At 45.2% G+C, this 27092-nt stretch overlaps 1 protein-coding gene across 3 annotated transcripts in view; it reads left to right on the top strand.

Annotated features, from left to right (window-relative positions):
* Nucleotides 1–27092, top strand: part of DDX24 (DEAD-box helicase 24) — a 204826-nt gene that overhangs the window by 87373 nt on the left and 90361 nt on the right. For all 3 annotated transcript variants that reach the window (XM_086937721.1, XM_086937720.1, XM_086937719.1), the window contains exons 5-6: nucleotides 5583–6098; nucleotides 10417–10492. In XM_086937721.1, coding sequence (XP_086793847.1) covers nucleotides 5583–6098; nucleotides 10417–10492 — 592 coding nt within the window. The remainder of the gene's footprint in view (nucleotides 1–5582; nucleotides 6099–10416; nucleotides 10493–27092) is intronic.

Genomic DNA, 27092 nt, shown 5'->3' with positions numbered 1-27092 from the left:
TTCCGTTCGAACACCAAGGGTTATTCGAAGCAGAGGGTTCAAACCCCTCAATGGCAGAAAGGCCAGAACCAACAAGGCCAACAGAAGACACAGTACAAAGGCAAGGGCAATTCCAAGGGAAATGGAAACCAGCGCCAAGGCAACAACTTCAATAAAGCGCAGCAGAAGCAATGAGTTTTCACTTCCTCCAGCGCCGTTACCCACTCCAGTGGGGGGAAGCATTGCGCATCACAGAAAAGAGTGGCGGTCCATCACCAAAGATCAATGGGTGTTGTCTACGCTGCAGAATGGATACTGTCTTCGTTTCCATCGTCTACCTCCTCACGTCTCCCCGATGTCAACATCAAGTCACCAGCTACAAAGGTTAAAAGCAGAAGTAGCTACACTCCTCGAGAAAGAAGCCATCGAGAGAGTTCCGGTGTTGCAGAGGGGGAAAGGAGTGTACTCGAGGTATTTTCTGGTCAGAAAAAAGGGCCAGAAGGAAGAATACAGGCCCATTCTGGACTTGAGAACACTCAATCTGCATGTACGAAAAGAAAAGTTTCGCATGTTGGCGCTTCATCAGATATATCCACATCTCAGGCAGGGGGATTGGATGTGTTCGATGGACCTTCAAGATGCGTACTTCCATATTCCAATACGGCAAGATCACAGAAGATTCCTTCGGTTCCGGGTGGGGACCTCTCACTACCAGTTCAAAGTCCTCCCGTTTGGGTTGAAGTCGGCTCCCAGAGTGTTCACCAAGTGTGTCGCAGTGGTGGCGGCAGCTCTACGCCGCAGGGGAGTCTTCGTATACCCATACTTAGACGATTGGCTGTTGAAAGGTCCAAATCCAGACAATGTAAGGAATCAATTCAAGACATGCATAGAACTTTGTCAACGTCTGGGCCTGCATGTCAATTTCAACAAGTCTGTCTCACAACCAACTCAGAGGATCCACTTCCTAGGAGCTCTGCTAGACTCCGAAGTAGGAAAAGTGTTTCCTTCGGAGGAGAGACAGTTTTCGATAGCTCTCAAGTGCCAGCAAGTTCTTCTCCACAGGACCCAGAAGGTGCGGAAGATAGCCTCGCTCTTGGGGTCGATGGCTTCCTGCATTTTCCTAGTGCCGAACGCCAGACTTCGGATGCGTCCTCTTCAGCAGGATCTGGAGGACAAATGGGACCAACACTCAGATCGATGGGACGATCGGATCACTTTGTCGGAAGTAGCTCAATCTTCCCTCCAGTGGTGGACAAAGAGACAGAACATGCAAGTGGGAGTTCTCTTCCATCAACCTCCTCCAACTCAAACGATCATCACAGATGCATCATTGCAGGGATGGGGAGCGCACATGGGACCCCTACAAGTGCAGGGTCTGTGGTCTCCCAAGGAAAGCACTTATCATATCAACTTGCTGGAGTTGAGAGCGGTTCACCTGGCTCTCAAAGCCTTCCTTCCCTCGCTTCAAAAGAAAATGATTCTAGTACAGACGGACAACACCACCACGATGTACTATTTAAACAAGCAGGGAGGAACACGCTCAAGGACTCTGTCTCTGGAAGCTCAGCGCATCTGGCATTGGCTTCTAGCTCGCAAGTTGTCTGTTCAGGCAGTCCACCTCCCAGGAGAGCAGAACATGAGGGCGGACGCTCTAAGTCGGCACTTCGAAGACAGAGAAGACTGGGTTCTCAACGACGAAGTGCTAGACGACATTTTCCAAGCTTGGGGTCGTCCTTCAATAGATCTCTTCGCAGACGACGAAAACACCAAATGCCCAAGCTTCGCCTCCAGGTTCTATCGTCCAGGAACGAGAGGGAATGCTCTGTTAATGGACTGGTCGGGGCAGTTTGTGTACGCCTTCCCACCCCTTCCGCTGATCCCGAAGGTGGTGAGCAAGCTGAACCACTCGTGCACAACGATGATCCTGATTGCACCCGACTGGCCGAGACAATGGTGGTACACAGATCTACTTCACCTATCAGTGTCTCCTCACAAGAGACTTCCATGCAGGCAGGACCTGTTGTCGAAGATGAACGGGAGGATTCACCATCCCAACCTTCCGTCACTGAACTTGGCAGCTTGGCTCCTGAGGTCATACAGTACGGACACCTAGGGCTGCCACAGGACTGCATGGCCATTCTGAAAGAAGCACGACGCCCTTCCACTAGACATTCGTATGCATGCAAGTGGAAGAGATTCTATATGTGGTGCATGCAGAATGGTCACAATCCGGTAAAAAGTCAGGAAGAAGCAGTTCTTCCGTACTTGTTGTACCTGACCAAAGCAGGTTTGAAGTTTAACTCCATTAAGGTGCATTTAGCCGCTATTACAGCTTATAGGCGATCACCTTCACAAACTTCTTTTTTTCAGCTTCCTGCAGTAAAAGATTTCCTGCAGGGTCTAAAGAAAGTGTACCCTCCTGTTCGGCCTCCTGCTCCGCCTTGGGAGCTGAACCTAGTCCTATCAAAATTGATGGGTTCACCTTTTGAGCCTATTCATAAAGCTTCTTTACAGCATATATCCTGGAAAGCGGCTTTTTTGATAGCGATTACGTCAGCCCGTAGGGTGAGCGAAATTCAGGCCCTATGTACTAAAGAACCGTATACGGTTTTTCATCTAAACAGAGTGGTGCTTAGAACGCATCCTTCTTTCCTGCCTAAAGTGGTGTCTGATTTTCATGTCAATCAGTCTATCTCTTTACCCACTTTCTTTCCTAATCCCTCTACTCCAGCTGAGAGGGCGTTACACTCTCTGGACCTGAAAAGGGTTTTAAAGTTCTATCTGGACAGGTCCAAGTCTATTCGACAGTCTGATCAATTGTTTGTTAACTACGGTTCGATCAGGACTGGTCATGCAGCTTCGAAACGTTCTATCTCCAGGTGGATCGTTTCGTGTATCAAGCTTGCTTACCAATTGGCAAGGAAGACTTTAGGGGGTTCCCCTAAGGCGCATTCTACTAGAGGTAGAGCAGCCACGGCGGCTTACCTGCAGGATGTGCCCATGTCTGAGATTTGTAAAGCGGCGACCTGGAGGTCTGTCCATACATTTACCAGACATTACTGTCTAGATTCTGACACGAGAGCAGATACCCAGGTGGGCCAGGCCTCCCTGAGGAATCTGTTTAACAGCTAGAGTTTCGTTTGGCTGTTATGATTGGTTGGGTCATGTACTTCTCATTTACCTGCAGGTGGTTGATGGGCTTGCTATTCTATTCAGTGCTTATGACTATTGATGAGGATCCCCTGGAAGAGAAGGATAAGTTACTTACCTGTAATCCTAGTTCTCTTCCAGGGGTATCCTCATCAAAGTCATAAGCAACCCACCCGCCTCCCCAGGTAAATGAGATTTGGTACTGTTTTGTTTACAATCTTGTGGTGAGCCCTGTCTTCAGGGTTATGCAAAGAACAACTGACCTAACTGTCACCCCTGAGGCATGATGGGAAGCCTGGGGTCAGGGCTGCCTTAAAGGCACAGTGCCAGTTATTGTGAAAATGGTTTCATTTTCTATGATATTGTTTTGCAATGCAGCCTGAGGGCTAACAATGTATATTTATAAGCAATTTTCAGGATTTATGAGTGGTTTGACTCATTAAAACACAAAGTTCAAGGGTTTTTTGACCTAATGTGTTTTCTGATTCCTTACTAATTGCAGTTCATGTATATGTGTTTACATTGTTTAGCCTCAGTTTTGGAGCTGCATTGATGTGAGAAAAATGATATATGTACATACATATATGTGGAGCGAGATATATGTGTTTTATACATATATATTTTTATATTGTTTCCGGGGTCCCGCACATGGGCGGGAATATTCAGTGCTTATGACTTTGATGAGGATACCCCTGGAAGAGAACTAGGATTACAGGTAAGTAACTTATCCTTACTTACCTGTACACTATAGTTCTCCAGTATTATCTTTCATAGATTCACATGCGCCCGCCCGCCTCCCCGTTTCTCAGGCAGATCTTGTTCTCGGTATTTATCCATGTCTCTCACTCGGGGACGGAAATCTGAGGCAGGAAGCTGCTGCTGGGGAGTGTGAGGGCAGGGCAGCAATTCTGATTGGCTGGCTTTTGGACCAAAACAAAGAAATGGTCTGGTTACCAAATAGTACAGCCCCTATGGGGATTTTCTATGCAGTTTTTCTTCTCTATGATACTGCTTGGTCATTCTGTTACCGTGAGACTCCCACCATGACGACGGGGAAGATACAAGCATGTGAATCTATGAAAGATAATACTGGAGAACTATAGTGTACAGGTAAGTAACTAATTCCTGACTATGAATAAGACCAAAACATTGAGCTTTGGCCGGAGGAAAACTGAGTTCTCATGGTGGATTGGGTCAGAAAAAGTGGAATCAGTAACAGAGTATAGATACTTGGGGTTATGGTTCGAGCAGAATTTGAAATGGAATACCGACTTAGAGGCATCTAAATTAAGAACCTCGGCATCGATTAGCGGTCTGATATTGTTTAATAAAGCCTATGGTGCTATGACCTATAAACCAGTTCTAAAAGCCTATGCTGCTATTGTACCCCCGCAAATTTTGTATGGCGCAGAATTGTTGTTCCTAAGTGGTAAGGAAAACTGGGATGTGGAAGAAGGTAGAAACCTAAAAAAGTTCTTTACGCTCCCCCGGTCAGCAATGGTTCAGGCAGTAAGACTGGAACTATGTCTGACCTCATGGGGTATGCAAGTTGGTATGGCCCTTTTGCGCTTTTGGCAATGCCTAGAAACATGCGCAATTACCAAAATATCTCAATGGTGCAAAAATGAAATACAGGACAGCGAATTTAAATGGGCAAGAGAGACCAGGGGGAAAATAAAAAAGTTATGCAAGAAGATGAGCGTTAATGTGTGCCCTACTGTCTCCGTGGTTAATATTGATGATAAAGTTACTCAGGTCGACGGGGAAGGAAATATCGCATGTACAGGACAAAATTTATCTTGCAAGTAAAACTTCGATCTGTTTTATGATTGATGCATGGAATAATGATCAATGCTTCCCCTACATTGATAAGTTACCAGACCGCCAATTACGAAAAGAGGTTCTGAGAGTAAGATTTGGGCTAAACCCTTGTTATATGAACAACCCGGTATAGCGGGCTATGATCACTGAGGAGGGAAGCTGCACTTGCACTTTAGGGTCCAAATGTGATATGCCCCACATCTTATTTGATTGTCTGAAGTTTTTGGACTTGCGTATTACATTTTTAAAACCAATTTTTATGAAATATGATATTAAAACTAGGACCCAGGCTGTGACCCTGATGATAGAAATGGCCCACTTAGATATTGCTGTGCTGTGGCTATGGGGAAATATATGCAAAAAGTGAAGGCAGTTTTATATCTTTCTAACGAATTTTTAACAAATAGCTATTTTTAAAATAGATAATTGTGGGCTTTTTGATCAATATGTTGTAGGGTGTTTGTGTGTTAATGAAATGTTTTATTTAATTTTTTGGATGAACTTTTTATCGACATGTATTGTTTGTGGACCAACGGTCCGAATAAACGTGAAATAAACTTGACTTGATTAAAAACTTGATAAAATAAGAAGTACACAAAAAACTAGCTCACATTTTGTATCTTGCTTGACAGGTGCCTTGTTATTGATGAAGCAGACCGAATGGTAGAACGGGGGCATTTTGTTGAACTCTCTCAGCTACTGGAGCTGTTAAACGATTCAGTCTACAACCCTAAGAGGCAGACTTTTGTGTTCTCCGCGACCTTAACCTTGATCCATCAGGCTCCCACAAGAGTCATGCAAAAAAAGAACTCGAAGAAAATGGACAAAGAGTCCAAGCTGGATGCACTGATCAATAAAATCGGGTTGAGGGGCAAACCCAAGGTGATCGATTTAACACGGAAAGAAGCCACGGTGGAAACCTTGACTGAGACCAAGATCCACTGTGATACCAATGAGAAGGATTATTACCTCTACTACTTCTTACTTCAGTACCCGGGACGAACCATGGTATTTGCCAACAGCATAGACTGTATCAAGCGCCTTAATAATCTTCTTACCATATTGGATAGCACCCCCTTGCCTCTGCATGCAAACATGCACCAGAAGCAGAGGCTCAAAAATCTGGAACGCTTTTCCGAGCGTGACAAGTAAGTGGATTGATAACAGCTTTTTTAGTGGCGATTTGAGACTTTTGCTTAATAATCCTGTACAAACTAAAGTGCCAGTGGGCCCATAGCTCTCTTGGTAGCCCCTCCAATAATCTAACTATTCCTGTTAAGAAAAATGTGTTATACCACAATGGGTCGTATCTAGCCCATTGATTTCAATAGAGTGCTCATAATACATACTAAATTACATGAACCTTTGCAAGTGTTGTAAACCGGTATTTTAAGAAAATAAGGTTACATACCAATACAGGAATGACATCCACAGGTTTTAATCTGTAGTTTACACCACATTTAAAGCCCCTTAGTGGTGGCTCCTACACCCTCCCTTGCTCTCTTTCCTGGCCACATAAGGTCAATAAACACAGTCATTATTTCAATAATTGGAATAATGCATTGCAGAGCGTATCGTGTGCAATAGAATTTTTTTAGCATTGCAGGCGAGGTTGTCCTCGTCCCGTTTAGTTTCACTGCTCAAAATGTCTGTTTCCTTCCCAATCCCCAATTGTTTCTATTGATGAAGATTTATAATGTGTATTGCTGGTGTTCTGTACCATGCCATTCTCACTTGCAATCACCAACAGTGGATTATGAGACATTATTTTTTTTTACATAGGTTTTCATTAAGCCCTCATAACCTGTTTTCCATGGATGATGATCTGGCCAAATGTACGTCCTTTTTTAGGTCTGATCTTTAGACCGCAATTGCAGCCTTCTCTACTTGCTGTAATTGGGGGGGAAAAGGGCACATATGTATTTAGATACACGGAGAGGCTTTCTGTCGGTCAGCCCTCTTCATCCATTTGGGCTGCCCGCTTCATTTGAATTGTGCAAGACTTTCACCCGAACACCCATGGCATCCAAAGGAAGTGAAATATCTGGCGCCCAGATACTAATTTAATTAAATTATAAGCGCAGATAAAATGATACAATGGCTGATATAACGGAAGTTAAAATGCAGGCTTAAAACCACTACTAAAAACCATTATGTATTCCCATATTGATACTGGACCTTTCGCTTTAATCATCACTGTCTGAAAGCCTTGGAGGAATGCAGACATGGAGAGCCAGCACAGGTAGCAGCAGGAAATGAGGAATTGTGGGGCATGATCCCCTGATTAAGCAAATTTAGTTTTTTTGGTACTGCTTGGAAAGGGGAGCATGGCTTAAATGATTTACTCTTTTGGGGTGGTACATGAACTTTTAATTCTTAAGTCTTAGAAGCAGCTGAAATTTGGAGGTAATGCAGACAAATGCAGCGACATTGGAAACATTTGTTCTGCTTGGCCGTTGGAACAGCTAGAGACAGTAGTAAAAGGAATTGTTGGAGACCGCAGAGCCTCTGTTCAGCATAGGACCTTGGCTCACACTCCTCAGGAATGGCCAACAAGGTCCAAAGAGTTCATAAGGCCGGTTTGCAATCGAAAAGTCTTTTTGTACCCCACGTAATTTAAGAAGTTCAGTCGATCTCCCTTCGAGGCACTGACATGTTTTTGAGATTGGATTTACTTTAGCATTTAAAAAGCACTGTTCCTAGGAATTGTTCTACTTCTAGTAAAGGGACTGAAAGTTGAGGCTGATCATTCAAAGAGAATTAGCGTATCAAGAGGGAGAGAGGACTAGAAAGCTAGTCCGAATCCCCTGGAAATTATATGTAGTATCAAAAGGGACTAGCCTGGTGTGACCGTTAAAGGACTCTGAACTGTATTTACAGCAGACACCTAGTAGGTGTATTCATGAAGCCCTCACCCACCAACCTAGTTGGTGGCATGCTTCATCATGGGGCCCATCCAGCGACATCTAGTATGTCCCGGGTGTGCTTCGACGCCTGATTACAGCGGAGCAGGTATTTTACTGAGTGTGCAGTGAGGTGAGTGATAAAGTGAGAATTAAAACGGCTACTTGGTGGTCCCAGTACCCGAGGGTAAATTAAAGTTTAATAACTGGGGCTCCAAGGGCGGTTAAAAACAAGGCAGGGGGATGTGTGGTGGTTAAGTTAGGACCACCTACATCCAGTGTAGGTCGACATGTTTCAGTCAGTGCCTTTATTAATGCTGGCTTTCCTCAGGACCAAAGAGCGGTGATTAAAAATATTTTAAAGTGAGTGTTGCGCAGACTTTGTTTTGCACACACTAAGGTGCTCTAAGTGTGCGAGGGGGATTCCCTCACCACGCATACCTGAACACATAAAGTGACAAAACAGGACATACAGGGTAGAGAGTCATTTAGCAATTGTTTAGTGGTCACAGAAAATATTTGCCGGAATTAAGTGCTCCGTGGGTGGGGGACTATAGCACGGCAAAAGTGTAGCAGCAATGGTGTTGCTGCTAGTGGTTTATGCGGGATATCTGGCATGGTGAGGCTAAGAAACGAGCATCACACACACTCTATGAAATGATAAGGACGTAAGGGTAAGTATCTTACGCTAGCGTTTTAGCTTTGTTGCCTTCCTGGAGAGATGCAGTGGGAGGATTGACCCTGGGGAGGGAAGATAGGGGCTTTAAACAACCTGTGGAAGAGAAGAAGCGCTTACCCGGTAGTCGTGTCGGCTGAATCTCAGTCACGGGATTACCAGTCAGAGCCTGCCGAGTACCCGTACTGCTGACATCGACCTCCGGAACCCGGCTGAGGTTTGCGGTGATCTTAAATAGTGTCCCGTAAGTGCCGGCACTTGGAGAGGGGGAAATGGTAAACAGACTCCCTTGCCGGTGGCGATTCTGGTGTGCGCATGCGCAAACTGGGTGCGCTATGGATTTGCTAGCGCATGCTCAGTGGCAGGATATTAATGCGCATCGCGTGTGGCATATGGGTAAAATCCCGGGTATTGGGACAAAGCCTATTGCGGCAAGGCGTGCCAGCAAGGTGTAAAACATGGTGAGCCCGGAGTGTACACGGTATCTGGCAAAACACGTACAAGTGTGGGAGCAAGGAGTGTTTGCATCGGGTGATTACGTATCGCATGGCTCATGGGAAATCTCAACCACACCCCTAATGACCTATCCTGGGCTGTGGAAGCTAGGCACTTTGGCTGAAGGGAAAGTTAAAAATAACAAACTCCGCATTCTGCCCTCAGACCCAACGCCTGACAAGTGGACCCTAACGAGGCCAGAGATAGACACGGAATTAGACTCACGCTCCTTCCCTACTCAGGACCAATGGCACACGAGCCAAAGGAAATAGAATCGAAAAATAAATACTCCTAACATGTAAGTCAAGGTCCTTTTTAACCGCCCTTGGAGGCCCAGTTATTAAACTTGAATTTACCCTCGGGTACTGGGACCACCAAGTAGCCATTTTAATTCTCACTTTATCACTCACCTCACTGCTCACTCCGTAAAATACCTGCTCTGCTGTAATCAGGCGTCGAAGCACAACCGGGACATTAGATGTCACTGGGTGGGCCCGATGATGAAGCATGCCACCAACTAGGTTGGTGGGTGAGGGCTTCATGAATACTCCTACTAGGTGTCTGCTGTAAATACAGTTCAGAGTCCTTAAACGGTCACACCAGGCTAGTCCCTTTTGATACTAAATTCAAAAAGAATGCCTGTGAAAAGTCAATGGGAGGTCCAGCTAAAAGTGTGAATGCATCCGGGTAGATGAAAGTTGTCTTAACCACATGGCTGCTGGGCGTTTCCCCCCCCCCTGTGCTGGAAAATGCCATTTTAGTGGCACCATGACGAGCTCAGCTCGTCATCAGCACATGACACCCGTGGGTGATGACGAGCTGAGCTCGTCATCAGCATCGAAAGGGTTAAGAAACTTTTTCTTATGTAGTGTTTCAATATGGAAAATGACTCGCGGAAGGAAACCTGTCTTTTGTGTGGGCAAGGGGTCATATTTTGTGAAGTTGCTGTTTAAAGATTTTAATAAGCTATTCTCTTTCTAAAGTAGGAAGAGGGGGGCTGGATAAGATCCATGTAGCAAAGCTCACAGCCGGAAGCATTGGCTGTAGTGTAAAGTTTAAAAGCAGTATGCGTGGGAGAAATGCAATAAAATGTTACTTTATACAAATTGGTGATGGATACATGGATTAGCTTCCTGAATAGTGTTTTTGGGGAGTGAGAAGAGAGTGAAGATTAAAACTATACAAGTGCTTAAGATGTTTTGGGAATAAAACGGATAATGTTGTCATAGATGTATATGCTTGTTTACATTTAGATAACGACAGGAACGTCAGTCTGTGTAAAAGTGGGATTGCGCTGGCTGTATTTCTCTGCTGTCTCATTTGCTTGTATGTTATTCTATTGTTCAGTCTCAAAGTTCAAATGTCAGTCACCAGTCTTTAAATGTGTTTCAGCTGCGTTCTTTTAACAACTGATGTTGCTGCCCGTGGGCTCGATATTCCGAATGTTCAACATGTACTCCATTATCAGGTAGGATATTCTTTAGCACCATTATAATAATTGAGATGTTTTGACGTCCTAACATGTAATGTATCCACCTCCTCCTCAATAAGACATACAGGTTCCGATTCCAAGAATGGTGAAACCGCCATATCGGTAGTCTTGCACCCAGAAGAGCTTATACTGTTCCATCATAAGCTAGCCCATGACAAAATGGAGAATAAAATAGAAACGATGCGTCAATACTAGTTCCTGGTTCTGATTTTTTAGGGTGATTGGAGAAATGAAATTTGTGGGAGAAAAACAAGGAAGCTGTGGTTTTCCTGTCCGTCGTTTAATTACTGATTCAAATAGTACCTCTTATTAATGCCTAAACTGAGAATTACTGGCCACACATAATCAAGCCCTTTTCTTCTATCGCAGTCTCCAAGAAAGTCACTCTCTCCTGTTCTCTCCCCTCTGTCCTCCCTACCCTTTCTCTTTGTACCATTCCACCTCCCCCCCCCCCACCCCCATTTCCCCACAAAAATTGCCAAAGCACTCTGGCCATAGTAATTATCGTCATATCTTTATTTGTGGTATGAAGAAGTGAGGCAGGAATACAGAATTGTTGTAAGAAGGTTAAAAATGTTCCTTCCTGCCCTAATTACCTTTCATTTATGGACCCTAATTACCTTTCATTTATGGAATAGGGACTGTCCTTCCTTTCACCCGACTAGCTTTACAGCAGTTAATAGCATAATCTTCCTGCTTTGCAACTTTTGTTCAGCGAGCAGAGGACATAGGGAAAATCTTTGGTAAACAGCAGGACAGCATCAACTTGAACGATCCTCAAGAAAAAGCAGGATTTCTGTCATTTATGATAGTCTGTTTTGGCGCAAGTGCGATTCGCTCCCCATAATGGAGCATGCTATTTGCAGATCGATTTAATAGCATTTTGAAGCAGACTTTTGAATGACATTGTTGAATTGTGTGATGCAGTCCATAGATAACTCTTTTTCTTGAAAATATTTAACCTTACTAAGAGTGTTTCAATTTTCAAGAAACTAACTTGCACTATGAGTCTGTGTAATGATGCATATCATAAGTATAGGTTCAGCTGAAAATGGTGAACAGTGCCCAGCAATGCTCCTATTATGTCTTTAGTGAATAATAAGAAGGGATTTGTGGGTCTTTTTAGGAATTCTAAGTCCAACAATGTTTCATAGTTTTCAAAGTACACTTTTTGATTATGCATCAGATTGGGTTCCAGATCTGGCAATGTTTTAAAAAAGTATTTGAAAGTATCTGTGTAACAAAAGTGCACCTAGAACACATGTGGTATCATAATTCAAATGTTGGCACCGAGCACTACTATCTGCAGGATACGCAGACATTAGCTGCTTTTGAACAAAGACAGTAAAGAAAATAATCCGCTTCAGTCTTGAAGAAACTTGATTGGTTTAAGAATAATACAAGCAAATTGGCACATTTTATTTTCCGTTTTTAACACTGCGATGGGGTTGTTTTAAAATAGGTTTCCTTGGCTTATTTTTGTGTTTCTCAGTCGGCGTGTGATTGGGGGTTCTTATTCATTAGTTTTTACTTGCTCTCTGGTACGCAGGGAAAGATTTCTTTTTTGTTAGGTTACAGGCAAGTCGAGTGGCCATTTTTAGGTCTTGAGTTAGGAAAGCCCCTTTAAAAAATATATTTCTTGTGTAGTTTCACCTGCACAGCTCTTAAAAGGTGCTAAGATCCCGCCCATGCTTTTCTTTGGTTCGTATGTGTGACACTTAATTTTCCTCAGTTTTTATTGGCTGTAGTATACTATGTGTGTTTCTCTTATTAGTATCCCGTGGCCCAAGTACCGTTTAATCCGAGTTGGAACTTCTTTTAATTCAACGCACTGAACTCAATCCACTATCACCAGTCTCCCCATTGCCGAAGCAGGGACCCACACTAGTGCTCCTTTCGGTTGCAACCCGGAGCACTGTGGCGCATGTTTACATAGTAGCATCAAAGACAAAAAGCAAACAGAGGGCCTGAAAATGAACACTGTGTAAGAATTTTGAATAACTGAAATTAATGTGCTGGTTCATGTTAGGTTTGTTTTTAATTGCTGTTTTGTTATTGCATTGCCTAGCAGTTTGACCAGAGATGTGGTTTATTGTTGGTCTTCGGTACAAGGTTCGCTCAACAGGGACCTGCTAGTGGCTCTGAATTAGTTTTCAGCCTGCCCTAGCATCCTCGCTACAGAGGATGTTGGCTCTGGTCTGGATAGTAGGCAAATCGGCAGCAATTTTCTTCGAATTGAGACGCATTTCCGTAATGATGAGCCCTCGGAATGGCCTGAGTGGGTGTGAATTGCTTGCAAACGATTCAGCTTTTTGTATACATTCTGTTAAGCGAACTAATTAAATCAAATGTTCACCTTTTTGTTCTTTTACAGACTTAATTGGCACGTCTCGTAATTAAATCAGTGATACTTTTGTCGTAGTATTTTTATTTGGAGTTCTGTGTTCAGTTCGGCGCTTTACAAGAGGGTCGAAAGTGAACAAAAAAGTTTGGATAACTTTCACAGTTTTGTGTAGGGCGTCTTAAACCTGTCTTTGGCACTGTCAATTAAAGCCCATTTCCTTTTGAAGCGAGTGACCGGGCCATGCCTCTGACACTTCACTTAGCAGGACCATTGCATCTGAGAGGGCTCTTTGGAAGCAAGGCATAGGAGCAGGTTTAATTTAACTGTAGGACGACAATGGAGCTTGTGTCATTCCCTTTTCCTATTTTCTCACTGAGGTGCTGTAATTTAAACTCCAAAGGCCAGGGGAAATTCTCCCTCTAACCTGATTTATTTCTTGTTGCGTTTGGCATTGAAAGGGGCAAAACATTTCTTTCTATTCTTAATATGGAAACAGCGCCGAAAACTGCAAACTGAACATAGCCTCACTGTCCACATCCTTTCTTCACCAAGGCACGAGCCACGGCCTTTACATTTGAGCGACGTGAAAGTTATGGTCTTTTTCTTGGTGTTGACTTTCGGATTAGTCTTTCCCCGGGCCTCTGGCATTTCTTAACAGGTCCCGGAGCAGGCGGCAGTTATACGTGCCGTTTTCACTTTTCGTGTCAGTGGTGCTCCGATTCACATGAAAAGTTTAATTTACATTTCAGTGAGTTTGCATTGTTTGTAACATGCTGGGGCATGTTACAGGAAACAATGTTTTATTGTATGATGATTTGTAAGCCCTTGTTCACAATGTAGGATCGGAGCTCTATTTCACTTAAATTTTAGAAAGTGTGCTGTACAAATGCCTTGTGTAAGACTAGTCGGGTCCCTATGGTGCGCACCATGTTCACAATCTTTCTCTTCCCTGCCTTCTCCGCACCCCATTAATTCTAATACGGAACTGACTCTGATCGAGGCTGCCAGACATAAAACAATGAAATTGCTGTTTTCCGACTTCGGCCTAGCACAAAGAAGTTGGTGAATATTGCCGTTTGTCAAAAGCTCACTACTGCTTTTTCAAATGTTTTCTTTGTTTCACATACCACAAATTGGATTAATGCTGTTGCGGTGTGGGTTCAATCGGGGCCAGTTTTAGGATGTTGGCATTGACCTTGTGGGATGGGATGCTGTGTTTAAAATAACTTTTGAGTTGGAAAGCATGTGCTGCTAATTTCCTTGGGTGTCCAGCAGTCTTCAGGGAGCAATAAAAATGTCAAGACACTGACAGTGATTAATGCTGCTGTCTCATTTAACTCATTCACCCTCCTATACAATTATTTGTGGTAAAGGGGTAATCATAGATGCACATCACATAAAAAATGTCAGTTACAAACAACTGGAGATGCAGTAAAAACCGTCAAACTGTTTTTAAGAGTCAGTCACGTATTTTGCACAACTGCTCACCAACCCACAACTTACAACACAAAACCGGTCACTATTAATCACATAGGCGAAACCTATTGCATTTACCAAAGCTTGTTTTAAATATGTACAATATACTTATTTAAAGGGGCTTTCAGCCAGCTTTCTTCATTCGTTGGTTATCTTGTGTGTCATTTACATTTGATTCCGCCCTCTACAGCAGGGGGTCAGGTCAGCCCACTTCAGCCACTGAATAACTTCACTTTGAGTGTCTGCATTTTGCGCTTTGTATGTATGTATTTGAGCTTATATAGCGCACAGCTACCCGCAGTGGGTTTCCCGGCGCTTGCTTAGGGAACCCGTCCTGGTATTCCCCTGTGAGATAACCCCGGCAGGGTATCCACAAGGTGAAAGCCAGGCATCCCGCCGCGAGGGGCCGTTGTGGAGATTAAGCAAGCTATTGCCCAGAGTCACAGAGTGTGAACCCGTGAGTCGAGAAGGCACCGGAGCGAGAATTATCGAGTCCGTGGAATTTTGAGCCCAAGACCCGCCGAGGCGGGGAATTGAACCCTGGTCCAGGACCGATCTCAGCTTCCGGGTCTGCCGCCTCTAACCCCTGAGCCACACTTCTTCACAAGGAGCACATTCACAAGTTAGTTCCCTTCTGTGCCAACGTTTTTGTTTCTAATGTATTACTTTGATGTTTCCTTAGTGTTTAGAATCTATGACAGCCGGATGCTTTATACAAGTGAGCCAGGTGATGACACAGGCCACACTCCACACTTTGAGTTCTGTCTCTGGCAAATTCGTTTGTTAATTCATTTTGTAGTATCCCATATCTCACTGCTGGTATATTATAAGTGTGGCGTCCATTTGAAACCGTTCTCTATTAAATTGTTGAAAGCTTCAATATTATACATGTGAATTCAAAAGCAGACCGTTCTTCAGAACACATTTATTCTGTGTACAGTTACATCAATGATAGTTTAAAAAACTTTGCAAACACAGGGAGATGATGGACGGAGTGCTGAAACTTTTCAGACACCCCTTCCTCCCCAACCATACCCCCTCCCAACCCCCCCGTCACAGATCTGGGTTAAATCCATCGTCGTTCTGTGGCTCACTTCACCACCTCAGTTCACACCCAGCGATATGCAAAACAGTCTTGACCCTGTGCCTCATGGGACCTGAGAGAATCTGGCCTGGTGTGTGCTGTCCACTAATGTAAGTGGGCAACCTGCGCCAGTCCAAACAACCCTTATGGTGATTTAAGAGGTCTTAGACAACCTTAGCAAGCTCTCTAAGTGGTAGCTGTGGAGAGCAGCCTTCAGGCTTAGTCCAGAAGAAGAGTGTAACGCAGCTTTTTTTTTTTTACCAGAATGCAATCTTATAGTATAATTAAGTGAAAAACTATATATATCTATATATATATATATATATATATATATATATATATATATATATACGAATGTATGTCTGTCTCTGTTTGTCCTTTATGCATTACTTCACCATTCATCCGATCGCCATGAAACTTTGGGAAGTTGAGTGCACTCCCGCGAAGGTTTCTGGCAAAAATAAATAAATTCAATATCGGCCCCCCAGGGCCCTCATAATCTTTCCAAGACTCCTGGTGGCCCCCAGCCCTGGGCACCGCTCCCAAGCCAACAGACCACGCACGCATCCTGGGCTTCATCCTGGACTCCTCCATCTCGATGACCAGACAAGTCAACGCCGTCTCCTCATCATGCTTTCACACCCTTCGCATGCTTCGCAAGATCTTCCGATGGATCCCGACCAAAACCAGGAAGACGGTCACCCAGCCCTCGTCACCAGCCGACTGGACTACGGAAACACCCTCTACGCCGGAACCACAGCCAAGCTACAGAATAGACTCTAACGCATCCAGAACGCCTCCGCCCGACTCATCCTGGACATCCCCCGACGCAGCCACATCTCCGGCCACCTGAAGGACCTGCACTGGCTCCCCGTCAGCAAGAGGATCATGTTCAGGCTCCTCACCCACGCACACAAAGCACTCCACGACATGGGCCCCGAATACCTCAACAACCGCCTCTCGTTCTACTCTCCTACCCGCCAGCTCCGCTCCGCCAGCCTCGCCCTCGCAACCGTCCCACGGATCCGCAGAGCCACCACCGTAGGACGACCGTTCTCCTACCTGGCTGCCAAGACATGGAACTCCCTCCCCGCTGCCCTACGACTGACCCAGGACCATCTTACCTTCAGGAAACACCTCAAGACCTGACTATTCGAGCAGTAGCAGCCCCCCCCCCCCTCTCCCTTCAGTGCCTTGAGACCCTCGCGGGTGAGTAGCGCGCTCTATAAATGTATTGATTAATTGATTGAAAACAAACTCACACAAAAACTAGCATTTGTAATGCAAAGGGTCGTGCATTTCTGAAGGTCACAGCTATTGGTGTTGTAACTGTAAAAAAATTGTATGTGTGTGTTCTGGATTGCAGTGGATGTATATGGTGTGCACTGGAATTATGTGGTTCCCATCCAGAATAATGTGAGCCTTTAAGAAGCAGAGGTGTAGTTTAGGATGGCTGGGTTGGTGGAATGATAGATGTTTGAATGAATTCTTGAATGGATGGATAACTAGGAGTACATGGATGGATATCTGGGTGATTAGATTAATGAAAAGATGGTAGGTGATGCATGGGTAGGATACTTACAGATGGTTGGTATAGAAACAAAAATGGATATATATGAAAAATATTCCATATTAAAAAATGTGTGCCCGAACTGCATAGTTAATTGTATAAATATTTTTGTTATTGAAAGTATTTGTGTATTGCTTTTTGTAAACCCACACAGACACTAATAAGAAACAAGGTCATATTCATTTTATTTTGTTCTTGGGGTACGGGGAGTTAAGTGATTTGGCCAAAATTACAGGATGTTTATCTAACGCCAAGATTGGAATCTGGTCCCAGTTCCAAAGGTGGCAGCTCAGGTCGTAACATCACATTGTCTCCCCATCGAGAAAAGCATTCTTGTAGCATCATCGGCAATAATAAATAAAAAAGCAACACAATAACAAATGCTTCAAATATTTAGCCAAAAGAAACAATTGTTGGACGGAATGCTGGACAATGCAAACATTCACCCCCCAGTCACACGGATCTGAGTTTGATCCATCGGTCTTTTGCTCACCACCCCACCCCAGTTTGGACCTAGCAATATGCAAATCAGTCTTGACCCTGTTCCCCATGGTAACAGTCCAACCCAAACTTGACCTGCAGCACCGGTTTTGCCACCCACTGAACTAGCACTCTTGTCTCAGGTCTGCCATTGCAGAGCCTGTGTGCGCAGTTTTCAACTGCCATGTCAAACTGGCAAAATAAACCTTTGGCCAGGGCGAAACCTTCCTTTTTAATACATATAGGCCACCTCTAGGGTGTGCCCTGGACAGCCTCAAGTGCAGGGTGCAGTGTATTTAAAAAGTTTAACATATACCTTTAAGTATTACATGTCCTAATAGTGGAATTATTTTTCACTAGTTCAAGGCCCATCTCTCCCGTAGAATAACATTGGAGTTATCTTATTAAGTTTTATGAGTGCAAATGGGAAGAGATAACCAGTTCATGTTTGGTGTGTATGGAATCACAATTTTAAATCCTAATTTATTGTGAAGTATGATTTTAAATTACAATTCAGAAAATGCCAATTTTAGAAAGCTGGCATTTTCTTACCTTAGCCATTTAATTCCTGTAGCCTGTCTCTGGTCACATGACTGAGTGTGGTCGGCGGTTGGGCTTTGTGTATTCCTCCTAGATAGCCACACACAATGGGAGCTTAGGTGGGACCTGGTGAGCCATCATAGGCAGGATGGGAGGGAGGAGCTGGGCCCAGCCTCACAAACACCTGAATAGGCTGCGTCCTTTCTCCACACAAAGGACTACATCCCCCGGCATATATGCACTTCCGAAACATGCCACTAGATGCCTCTCCTCAATTCAAGGGCACAACTATGTATAAAAGAAGGACCTCAGACACCACCAGTTCCGTACACTTTTGGATCTGTGGGTTCTCTGTCAGGAAGGAGGACTGCTGTGCCACTCTGCTGGACTGCTTCTGTAAAGGAACTACTGTGCTGACCTGCTGCCCTCTTGCTGTGGAAAGAAATGAACCTGCAAATTCATCTTGAACCCAGGACCCCAGGGTGACTCAAAGGGCTATTCTGCTGGTCTCCTGATCTGAGCCTAAGGGACATACAAAAAAGGCTTCCCAACCGCTCCTGGACCTGTCTTCAGCGAGTTCCCGACCTCCAAGTGGTGCCTCTCAGGCCCTGGACCCTTGGTGTGGCTTGCCAGCTCTTGTAATCAAGCTTTTGGGCATTTTGTGACTGCAAACAGGCCCGTTTTCACAAGTGTGAGCAGCTGCATCGACAGGCAATGCGCAGCTCCAGCCCGCTGTCAGTGATGCCCGGCCTGCTCTTCGTACCATGCCGAATGCCGCCCACGACACTCTCCTTGCCCCTCTGTTGGTGGTATATACTTTTAGGTAAAAAAAACAGGTAACAGAATATGCGTAACCCTCAATTGGGTTACGTCCCCTGGTCACAGCGATGAACCCATGTGCTGGGCTGTGATGGTTCCACAAATAATATTCCAAAAACACGATCAAGTTCTTTTCAAAGATCTTGTATTTATGTATTCATTATTTCAATACTTTGTGTCATCAAAAATCAACGATCCAGTCTCGTGGTAATTATTAGATTAGCATCCAATGCATTTCGGCCATATGCTGGCCTTCATCAGGGACAGGATTCTATAATTAAAAGTGAGGATGTGTCAGGGACTACTATGCATTAATCACAATCAACACAATAAATTAAATCGATAGTAACCACCAAGTGAATCAGTGAATTCAAAAGATGCACCACAAAGAGTACACCTCCAAAAAAATATATCATTTAAAATGAACTAGAGTGTATTCGCTTAGCAGTATGTGAGGAAGAAGGAGAAGTACGTGCACTGTGAAATATAAACGTGGTATGCAAAGTAAACCACCGCCACTGAAATAAACTCCGTGGGATGTCCAGAGTTAAAGGAAATAGATACTGTCAGGTGACGAGGTCATGCAAACAGGTTAATAGAAAACCGCTATAACGTGGACAACGACCGTGCGCATGCAAGATCAGAATCAATGTTTTTCTCCGCTTACCGGTAAAGTTCCGAAAGCGCGCCCAAACGCGGCTTCACTAAAGGGTTCCCAGTGCGTGCTCGAAGACTCGAGTTAAAACGTAGGTGAAAGGTAAACATAAACAACAGACCAAGTCCCTCAAACGGCAATGAAGATAAAGAAAGGTATCTAAAGGGGTGAAAACGGTGAGAAGAACAGTGATAAAAAAGTCGCCATGACGGAAAGATTTACTGATAAACCAAGACAGTGTGGTAATTAGGTGAAATGAGATGCAGTGAAACGGAACAGTATAATGACAATGCATGATCAAACATCTAAATGGCTAAACAAGTGAAAAAGTGTATAAACATATCTGGTTAACATGAATGGTAGTAGATAAAATAAATGTTTAACAAAATGACAAACAAAAACACATGATTATTCTCATGGGTAAAAGGAAAACGGGCAATCACCAGAAAACATGCAAGATACATTTCAGAGTATCAAAGATAGCATTTAAATTCAGTTCTCTCATTCATTCCAGTAGGCTTAAGTGTTTCGAGTTTGAACATCCAGTAATTTTCTCTGCGTAGCAAGTTATTATGGTTGTCAACACCCTCACGTTTCTGGACAATTTCTAGGATAGTAAATCTCAGTTGGCTTACATTATGCGACGCTTCACAAAAATGAGTTGCAACTACAGATTTAGTCTGTTTGTTACGAATGTTAGACTTATGCTCGTTAAGTCTCACCTTCATCTTTCTTTCAGTCTTACCCACATAGCCTCGTCCACAAGGACATTTCAAAAGGTAAATGACGTTCATAGAATCACAGGTTGCTGAGACATGTAATTTGATCTTGTAACCCTTGCTGGGGTGGGTGATGACATTCCCTCTGATGATGTTATTGCAATGACTGCAGTTGTAACAGGGTAATGTGCCGTTGTAAACTTCCTCAGGGTTGTTCGTGCCAGGTTTAATCATGTTGCCCAAATTTGTGCCTCTCTGATAAGCAAAGAGGGGCATTTCGTTAAAGATCATGTTGAAGTCAACCTCTTGGGCTAATATAGCCCAGTGTTTGGTGATGATGTGTTTGAAAACTTTGCTTTTTGTAGAGTATTTCAATACTACCACAATTCTTGTATTCTCTTTTTTCGGTACTTGGATCAACAGATCCTTCCTGTCTTTCTGGGTACAACGTGATTTAGCTTCATCCAATATTTTTTGGGGATATCCTCTTTTTAGATTTCGACTTTTGTCGAGGGGCGAAGCCCCTCCCAGTCGAAATCTTTTGTTTTTAGTAGTGAGGTTAGGACAGCCTCTGTTTCCAATTGGCTAGCTCCATAAATGGAGGCTAGCCATTGGGAGGCAGAGGCTGTCAATCGCGCTTTCTCACGAAAACGCGATTTGGGGGCGTTTCTGGTGCTTTTTAAAGCCCCGCCCCTTTGTCCAGGGCCGCGCTGTGATTGGCTGCCGGCCCGGGACACCCGTGATGTCATTCCCGGGGCCGCGCTGTGATTGGCTGCCGGCCCGGGACCTGACTTGTTACATGATGTTTCTTACTAGATTTTCTTGCCAGCTATATTCAACTCGTGCACGGATTCTTAGAGCCAAACCAGACCCTTGGCACTCTCTGGCTTGGCTCACATCGCCCTGTTAATTCACGATTTCTTCTCAAATTTGTCAAACCATGTTATAATACGCATTGCTAAGGCACTGAATTAGAGAAACTCATATTTTGACAATTTACTACCTATTTAGCGATAAGTACTTCTTATTCCACTAGTTCTATTCAAGCAACCTGGCGATCACTTTTGTTCCGTCATTGGAGCTGAATGTTAGCATTCTAATTCTAATTTGGAATTAGTGTGTCATCGGTGCCACTGGGGCACGTAGATTCTTTTAGCTTCCCGGAGTTTTCAACGAGAGCACAGTCTAGCCCTCAGACGCCGGAACCACTCCGTCTTTCTGGTTGGGACCACATATCCCAGAGTGCCCCCCTCGCGCTCAGTGGCAGCGGTCGGAGGAAGATGGCGGCCGCTGGAAAGACGGAGGAGATACTTTTGTTGTAGAGGCCGCAGAACACAAGAGAGGGACAGGCTGCGGCATCCGGCGGCGGGGGTGCAGGCACCAGCGGCCCGGTAAGCGGTCGAGGGGACCTGGGAGGCGGCAGTCTACCTCACAAGGCCTTCCAGCTTTCTCGCAACTCGCGAGAGTATTCGGCAAAGGGAGGCGGCCTGCAAGTGGGCCACAGGAACAAATCTCCGGCTACCTCGCCGATCTACGGTCGGGCTTTCCTTCAGATGTGCCGACATCGGTCATAGATCGCCTTATGTGAGGTCAGAATCATCATCGCATAACAAAAGCTGTGGGGCGAAGGGTGTACGCAAGCTTCGCTGAGGAGATCTCTGAGCCGGTTGTGTGACAGGGCTGCCGAGGTGCGCTTTGCTGAGGCACACTTTGCTGATATTGCCTCACCGGTTCCCTTTCGTTTTTGGTGTGTGTTTATTTATTAGTTTTGGAATCCGTTTCTATTTTGTGCACGATTAATTGGTGAAGAGAATTTTGTCTCTTATTAACATTCTACGTGCTTTATGAATGCAAGCACGTATGTCTCAACTTCCTGTTATCATAGATACAGCTTCTATGAACAGATCTTTTATGGCCAAATCGGTTGGAAATGTACGTGTCTGAGAGCGGTCAGAGCAGTCAGCAGAAGCTTCGTAGCATCCAGAACCATGTCTGCGCAGTTGCAGGTTGGAGATTCGTTGCCTTGGATACTTGGGATTCGGGAATTGTGCCCCTTTTCCACACATAGTCACATAGTTTGCTGCATTCTTGCGTTGACCCATTGTTGCACATTGTTTGTTATGTAGTTATAGGGACTGCGACAATGCAAGGTCATTAAATATTTTCCCACCCTTGCCCCCCTTATTGTGTTATACTCCCAGAGTCTCACCATTTCAGAACTAAAGCCTTTCAGGTCTGCAGAGACACAGCACCCCAGTACACGTCTTGTAGACAGACAGCCCCCTCCCGTGCAGAGACAGACACAGCACTTCAATGCACGGTCTGCACAGACTCAGCAGCACCCTCCTGAGCACACCCACCGCAGCCCCCCCCCCGCACACTGTCTGTCCTCTGTACCCTGTCTGCGGAGCCTGGCCCGGCAAAACTTTACGCAGTCCTGTGCACCTTCCATTTGCCGCCAGTGCAGCCCTTTCGTTGACTACGTCCCGTCTCCCCCTCCCCCCCCCCCCGATCTTCGTGTCTGCGCAGGTAGCACAGTGCCGTTAGTGTTAGTGCACGTGCATCCTTCACATTCTGTCGTCACAGCCCCTTACTACATCCTAATAAAGCCCCCCTCTGACCCCAAGTACTATGACGGTGGAGAACTTCCTGCGCAGTCCTACCCCACCCCCCTCCCCCCAGTACTCGCACAACACGCCTATGTGCTAGGTGCACATTCTTTTGGGGGGGCACACTGTCGACGCACACACATTGTCCGCAGCTCTGCCCTCGCCCTCCTCCTTTCATCTCCCCAGCCCCTCCGGGTACCCCACCCCCCACATCACGCACGCATTCAGACAGCACATCACCCCTTCTTTCCCCTCTCCCTCCAGGTACTGCTTCCCATGAATGTAAACATTCAGGTGGTGTGACACCCCCTCCCTTACACCCCCTCGGGGCACACCTCGCTATCCATGCACGCACCCAGACACTGTGTCGCCCCTTGTCTCTTACACTCCCTCTGCCTCCTCTCCCTCAGGACACACTTCCCCCCCTATCCATGCACACATTCAGACGCTGTATTTCCCCCCTTCTCCCCTGTACGCCCCCCCTCCCCAGCATGCCCCCCTCCCCAGCATGCCCCCCCTCCCCAGCATGCCCCTTCTCCCCTGTACGGCGCCCCTCCCCAGCATGCCCCCTCTCCCCAGCATGCCCCCTCTCCCCAGCATGCCCCCTCTCCCCAGCATGCATGCCTCCCGTCCCCAGCATGCATGCCTCCCGTCCCCAGCATGCATGCCTCCCGTCCCCAGCATGCATGCCTCCCGTCCCCAGCATGCATGCCTCCCCTCCCCAGCATGCATGCCTCCCCTCCCCAGCATGCATGCCTCCCCTCCCCAGCATGCATGCCTCCCCTCCCCAGCATGCCTCCCCTCCCCAGCATGCCTCCCCCAGGACTTCTTTCCCTACAGGAACACTTCCTGCCTCAGTGTCCTCTCTGCAGGACACGTCTCCACCCTACATACAAACAGCACCATCTGGGTGCAGGGCGGGATGCACGTGGGCATGAAAGAAAAGTAAGGGGGGTATTCTGCAGGAACTAATCCATGCAGTTGTGCAGGCAGTGCAAGCCGCCACAAAGTGATGCAACCAAGGCATTGTTTTCAGAAGGCAGTCCTTCGAGGCAGGAGAGATGCAGGAATCACTGCATGCAGTTGTGCAGGTAATGCAAGCCGCCATAAAGTGATGCACACAGTGTTTCGTTTTAAATTGAGGCCCTGCGAGGAAGTAGAGGTGCAGGAACCAATCCATGCAGTTGTGCAGGCAGTGCAAACATCCACAAAGTGATGCATGCAACCAGTGTGTTGTTTTAAAAGGCGGGCCCTGTGTGGGAGGAGAGGTGCAGCTGTGGTAGAAAAGGCCTATGGACCTGAGACAGGAGTGCATCCCGTGACACGATACAGCTGTGCACGTGGGCGCTGCACACAGCTGGGCTAGAATGCTGTAAACCGACTTAGGCATACAGCAATGAGAGGGAGCTAGTGACTTTCTGTTCCTGTAGAGGCGCTTTAGGTGTAAATACTGCAGTGTTGTGTTTGGTATAGGATTTAAGATGCAATATTATTTTTTTTGGTTTAAATCTTGTACAGATATTGTATTGTTTGCTAAGAGCTGATTTTCGATAATAATGTTTTGAATAAACACAACCTGTGTGATGAATCCAAATTAGAGATATTCAGTATTGTCAGTGACTCAGCTGAGTTGGAGGGTGCGGGATCCAAATTGGGTGTCTCCCTGGCCCAAGCAATACAGAGTGTTACTGATTCTTACTCAACTAGCTGGCTAACAGACATGTTATCCCCAAACATCAGCTGATCAATTTTTGAAAATAGCCATATGTTGCTATCCAATACACATTTTCTTTTTGAAAAGAGCAAACAAAATGACAAAAGCTTATTAAGAAAAAATAAAATAAAATAAAACCTGTTTTGCCACAAATATCTTTTCATTTTTCGTAAATACACATTTGACAATCAAACTTCAATTTGTCATTTTCATCACATACTCACAGCCATCACTGCCACACATGAATGCCATGTATCACTATCTCATGCCATGGAGGTCTACAATATGCCAAGAATCATCATACTTGGATCAACATTAGACCAAGGGTGGGAATCCTGATGCCATGTGTGCCAACAACAAGAAGCAAGTAATTGCCACGGTTATACCTTGGCCACCACTATACTAGGTTGAGCAATATCATTCAGTGGTGGAAACCAATATTTCAAAAATTGACATCAATATGTCAGAGGTGGCATTTGCCAGCCGTTGCCATCATGAAATTGATTCTCACATTATGCAAAGCATTTCCACCTGTATGCCATGGCCACCAATACCAAAGGTGGGAACCATCAATACGCTAAGAATTCCAATCAATATGCCCGGTACAACATTTTGCCAGGAGTGGGAACCATCTTTTATATTGAAGCACACAATATGCAAATAATGAGTGCTAGGAAGTGAGAGTGACTAAGCAGTGCTAGGGAGTGCAGAGTGACTAGGGAGTGCTAGGGAGAGCTAGGGAGTGCAGAGTGACTAGGGAGTGCAGAATGCTAGGGAGTGCAGAGTGACTGCAGAGTGCTAGGGAGTGCAGAGTGACTGCAGAGTGACTAGGGAGTGCAGAGTGACTGCAGAGTGACTAGGGAGTGCAGAGTGACTGCAGAGTGACTAGGGAGTGCAGAGTGACTGCAGAGTGACTAGGGAGTGCAGAGTGACTAGGGAGTGCAGAGTGACTAGGGAGTGCTAGGGAGTGCCGAGTGACTAGGGAGTGCTATGGAGTGTTAGGGACTGCTGAGTGACTGCAGAGGCTAATGGCAATGTAAATGACAATGCCATTTATTTATCTGTTTTCAAAACCAACACATAAATACAAATTTTGTTATTTACAATGCCAATAGCTCTAACTTTTCCAAAGGCGAAACCATTGCATTGTAAATGCTTGTTTTAAATCTTTCTTCCATTTCCTGGATCCTTATCTCTGATGTTATTAGAGATGAGACAATCCTTTTCACTCGCAACATCTGCGAGTAGGGTAAGTGTGTTTTCAATGGGTCGTTATGAAAACTATTGTAATGCAACAGATTGTTGCGGTCTGTGTGCTTGCGGTGAAGATCTGTTTCAAACAATAACCCATTCCTCCGTATTTCTACATCAAGGAATGTGATTTTGTTGACATCTATTTCTGATGTAAACTGTATGCGTTCATCGCGAGTGTTGAGTTCGATGATGGCATTCCTTAGTTCGGGTTCTGTACCTGACCAAATCACGAACATGTCGTCAATGTACCTCAGTATCATCTTTGCGTTGGACTTCCATGGCTCTCTGTTAAGAATAAATTCGGTTTCAAAGTGCTCCATGTACAGATTTGCGTAGACCGGGGCCGCCGAATTTCGCAGATGCGCAGTTCCAGCCCGCTGTCCGTGATGCCCGGCCTGCTCTTCGTACCATGCCGATTGCCGCCCACAACACTCTCCTTGCCCCTCTGTTGGTGGTATATACTTTTAGGTGCCATATTGCAGTTTATTCCTTCAACATTCATAACTCCAATTCTACTGATTTGATTTTTGGCGTGTTGGTCTTGTTTGATTTGTTAAAATTTGGTCTATTTATTTTAACCTGGTGTGAGATACTGTTTGTGTGCTGTTTTGACTGTCTTACTTTTAGAAGCAATGTCTAAAGTATTTGTGCAAGACTTCAAAGTTGAGCCCGAATTTCTGTGCCAAGCTACCAATGGGTGAGCAATTTAATTTGTGGTTTGCTTGTGTCTTACCATGACTAGGATTGTGGTGGCTGCTGGACCAAGGCTCAATCCCCAGTCAACCAGAAACCCAATTTCTAACACAGTTCAAGCTTTAATAAATGACAATGTTGGTAGTGAATGTCTACGTTTATGGCATTATGGTTTATTTCACCAATGTTGCTAAAGCTACTGCTGTAATACAGACGTAAGCAAATGTATTTGGGAAGATCTCTAATTAACAAGCATTTACAATGCAATGGTTTCGCCTTTGGAAAAGTTAGAGCTATTGGCATTGTAAATGACAACATTTGTATTTATGTGTTGGTTTTGGAAACAGATAAATAAATGTCATTGTCATATACAATGGCAATAGCTTAATCTCTCGCAAATGTGAGACCTATTGCATTTGCACCCACACATACACACAGAGTCACACACACACACAGAGAGCCAGCCGCGCACACACACACACACACATTCACAGAGCCAGCCACACACACACACACACAGAGCCAGCCGCGCACACACACAGAGCCAGCCGCGCACACACACAGAGCCAGCCGCACAAATAACACATAGCCAGCCGTGCGCACACACACACAGCCAGCC

Source organism: Lissotriton vulgaris, chromosome 9 (assembly GCF_964263255.1).
Source record: "Lissotriton vulgaris chromosome 9, aLisVul1.2, whole genome shotgun sequence".
In the NCBI taxonomy this organism is placed as follows: Eukaryota; Metazoa; Chordata; class Amphibia; order Caudata; family Salamandridae; genus Lissotriton; species Lissotriton vulgaris.
Note: the sequence above shows the minus strand (reverse complement) of the source record. Positions and strands in the feature narration are given on the sequence as shown.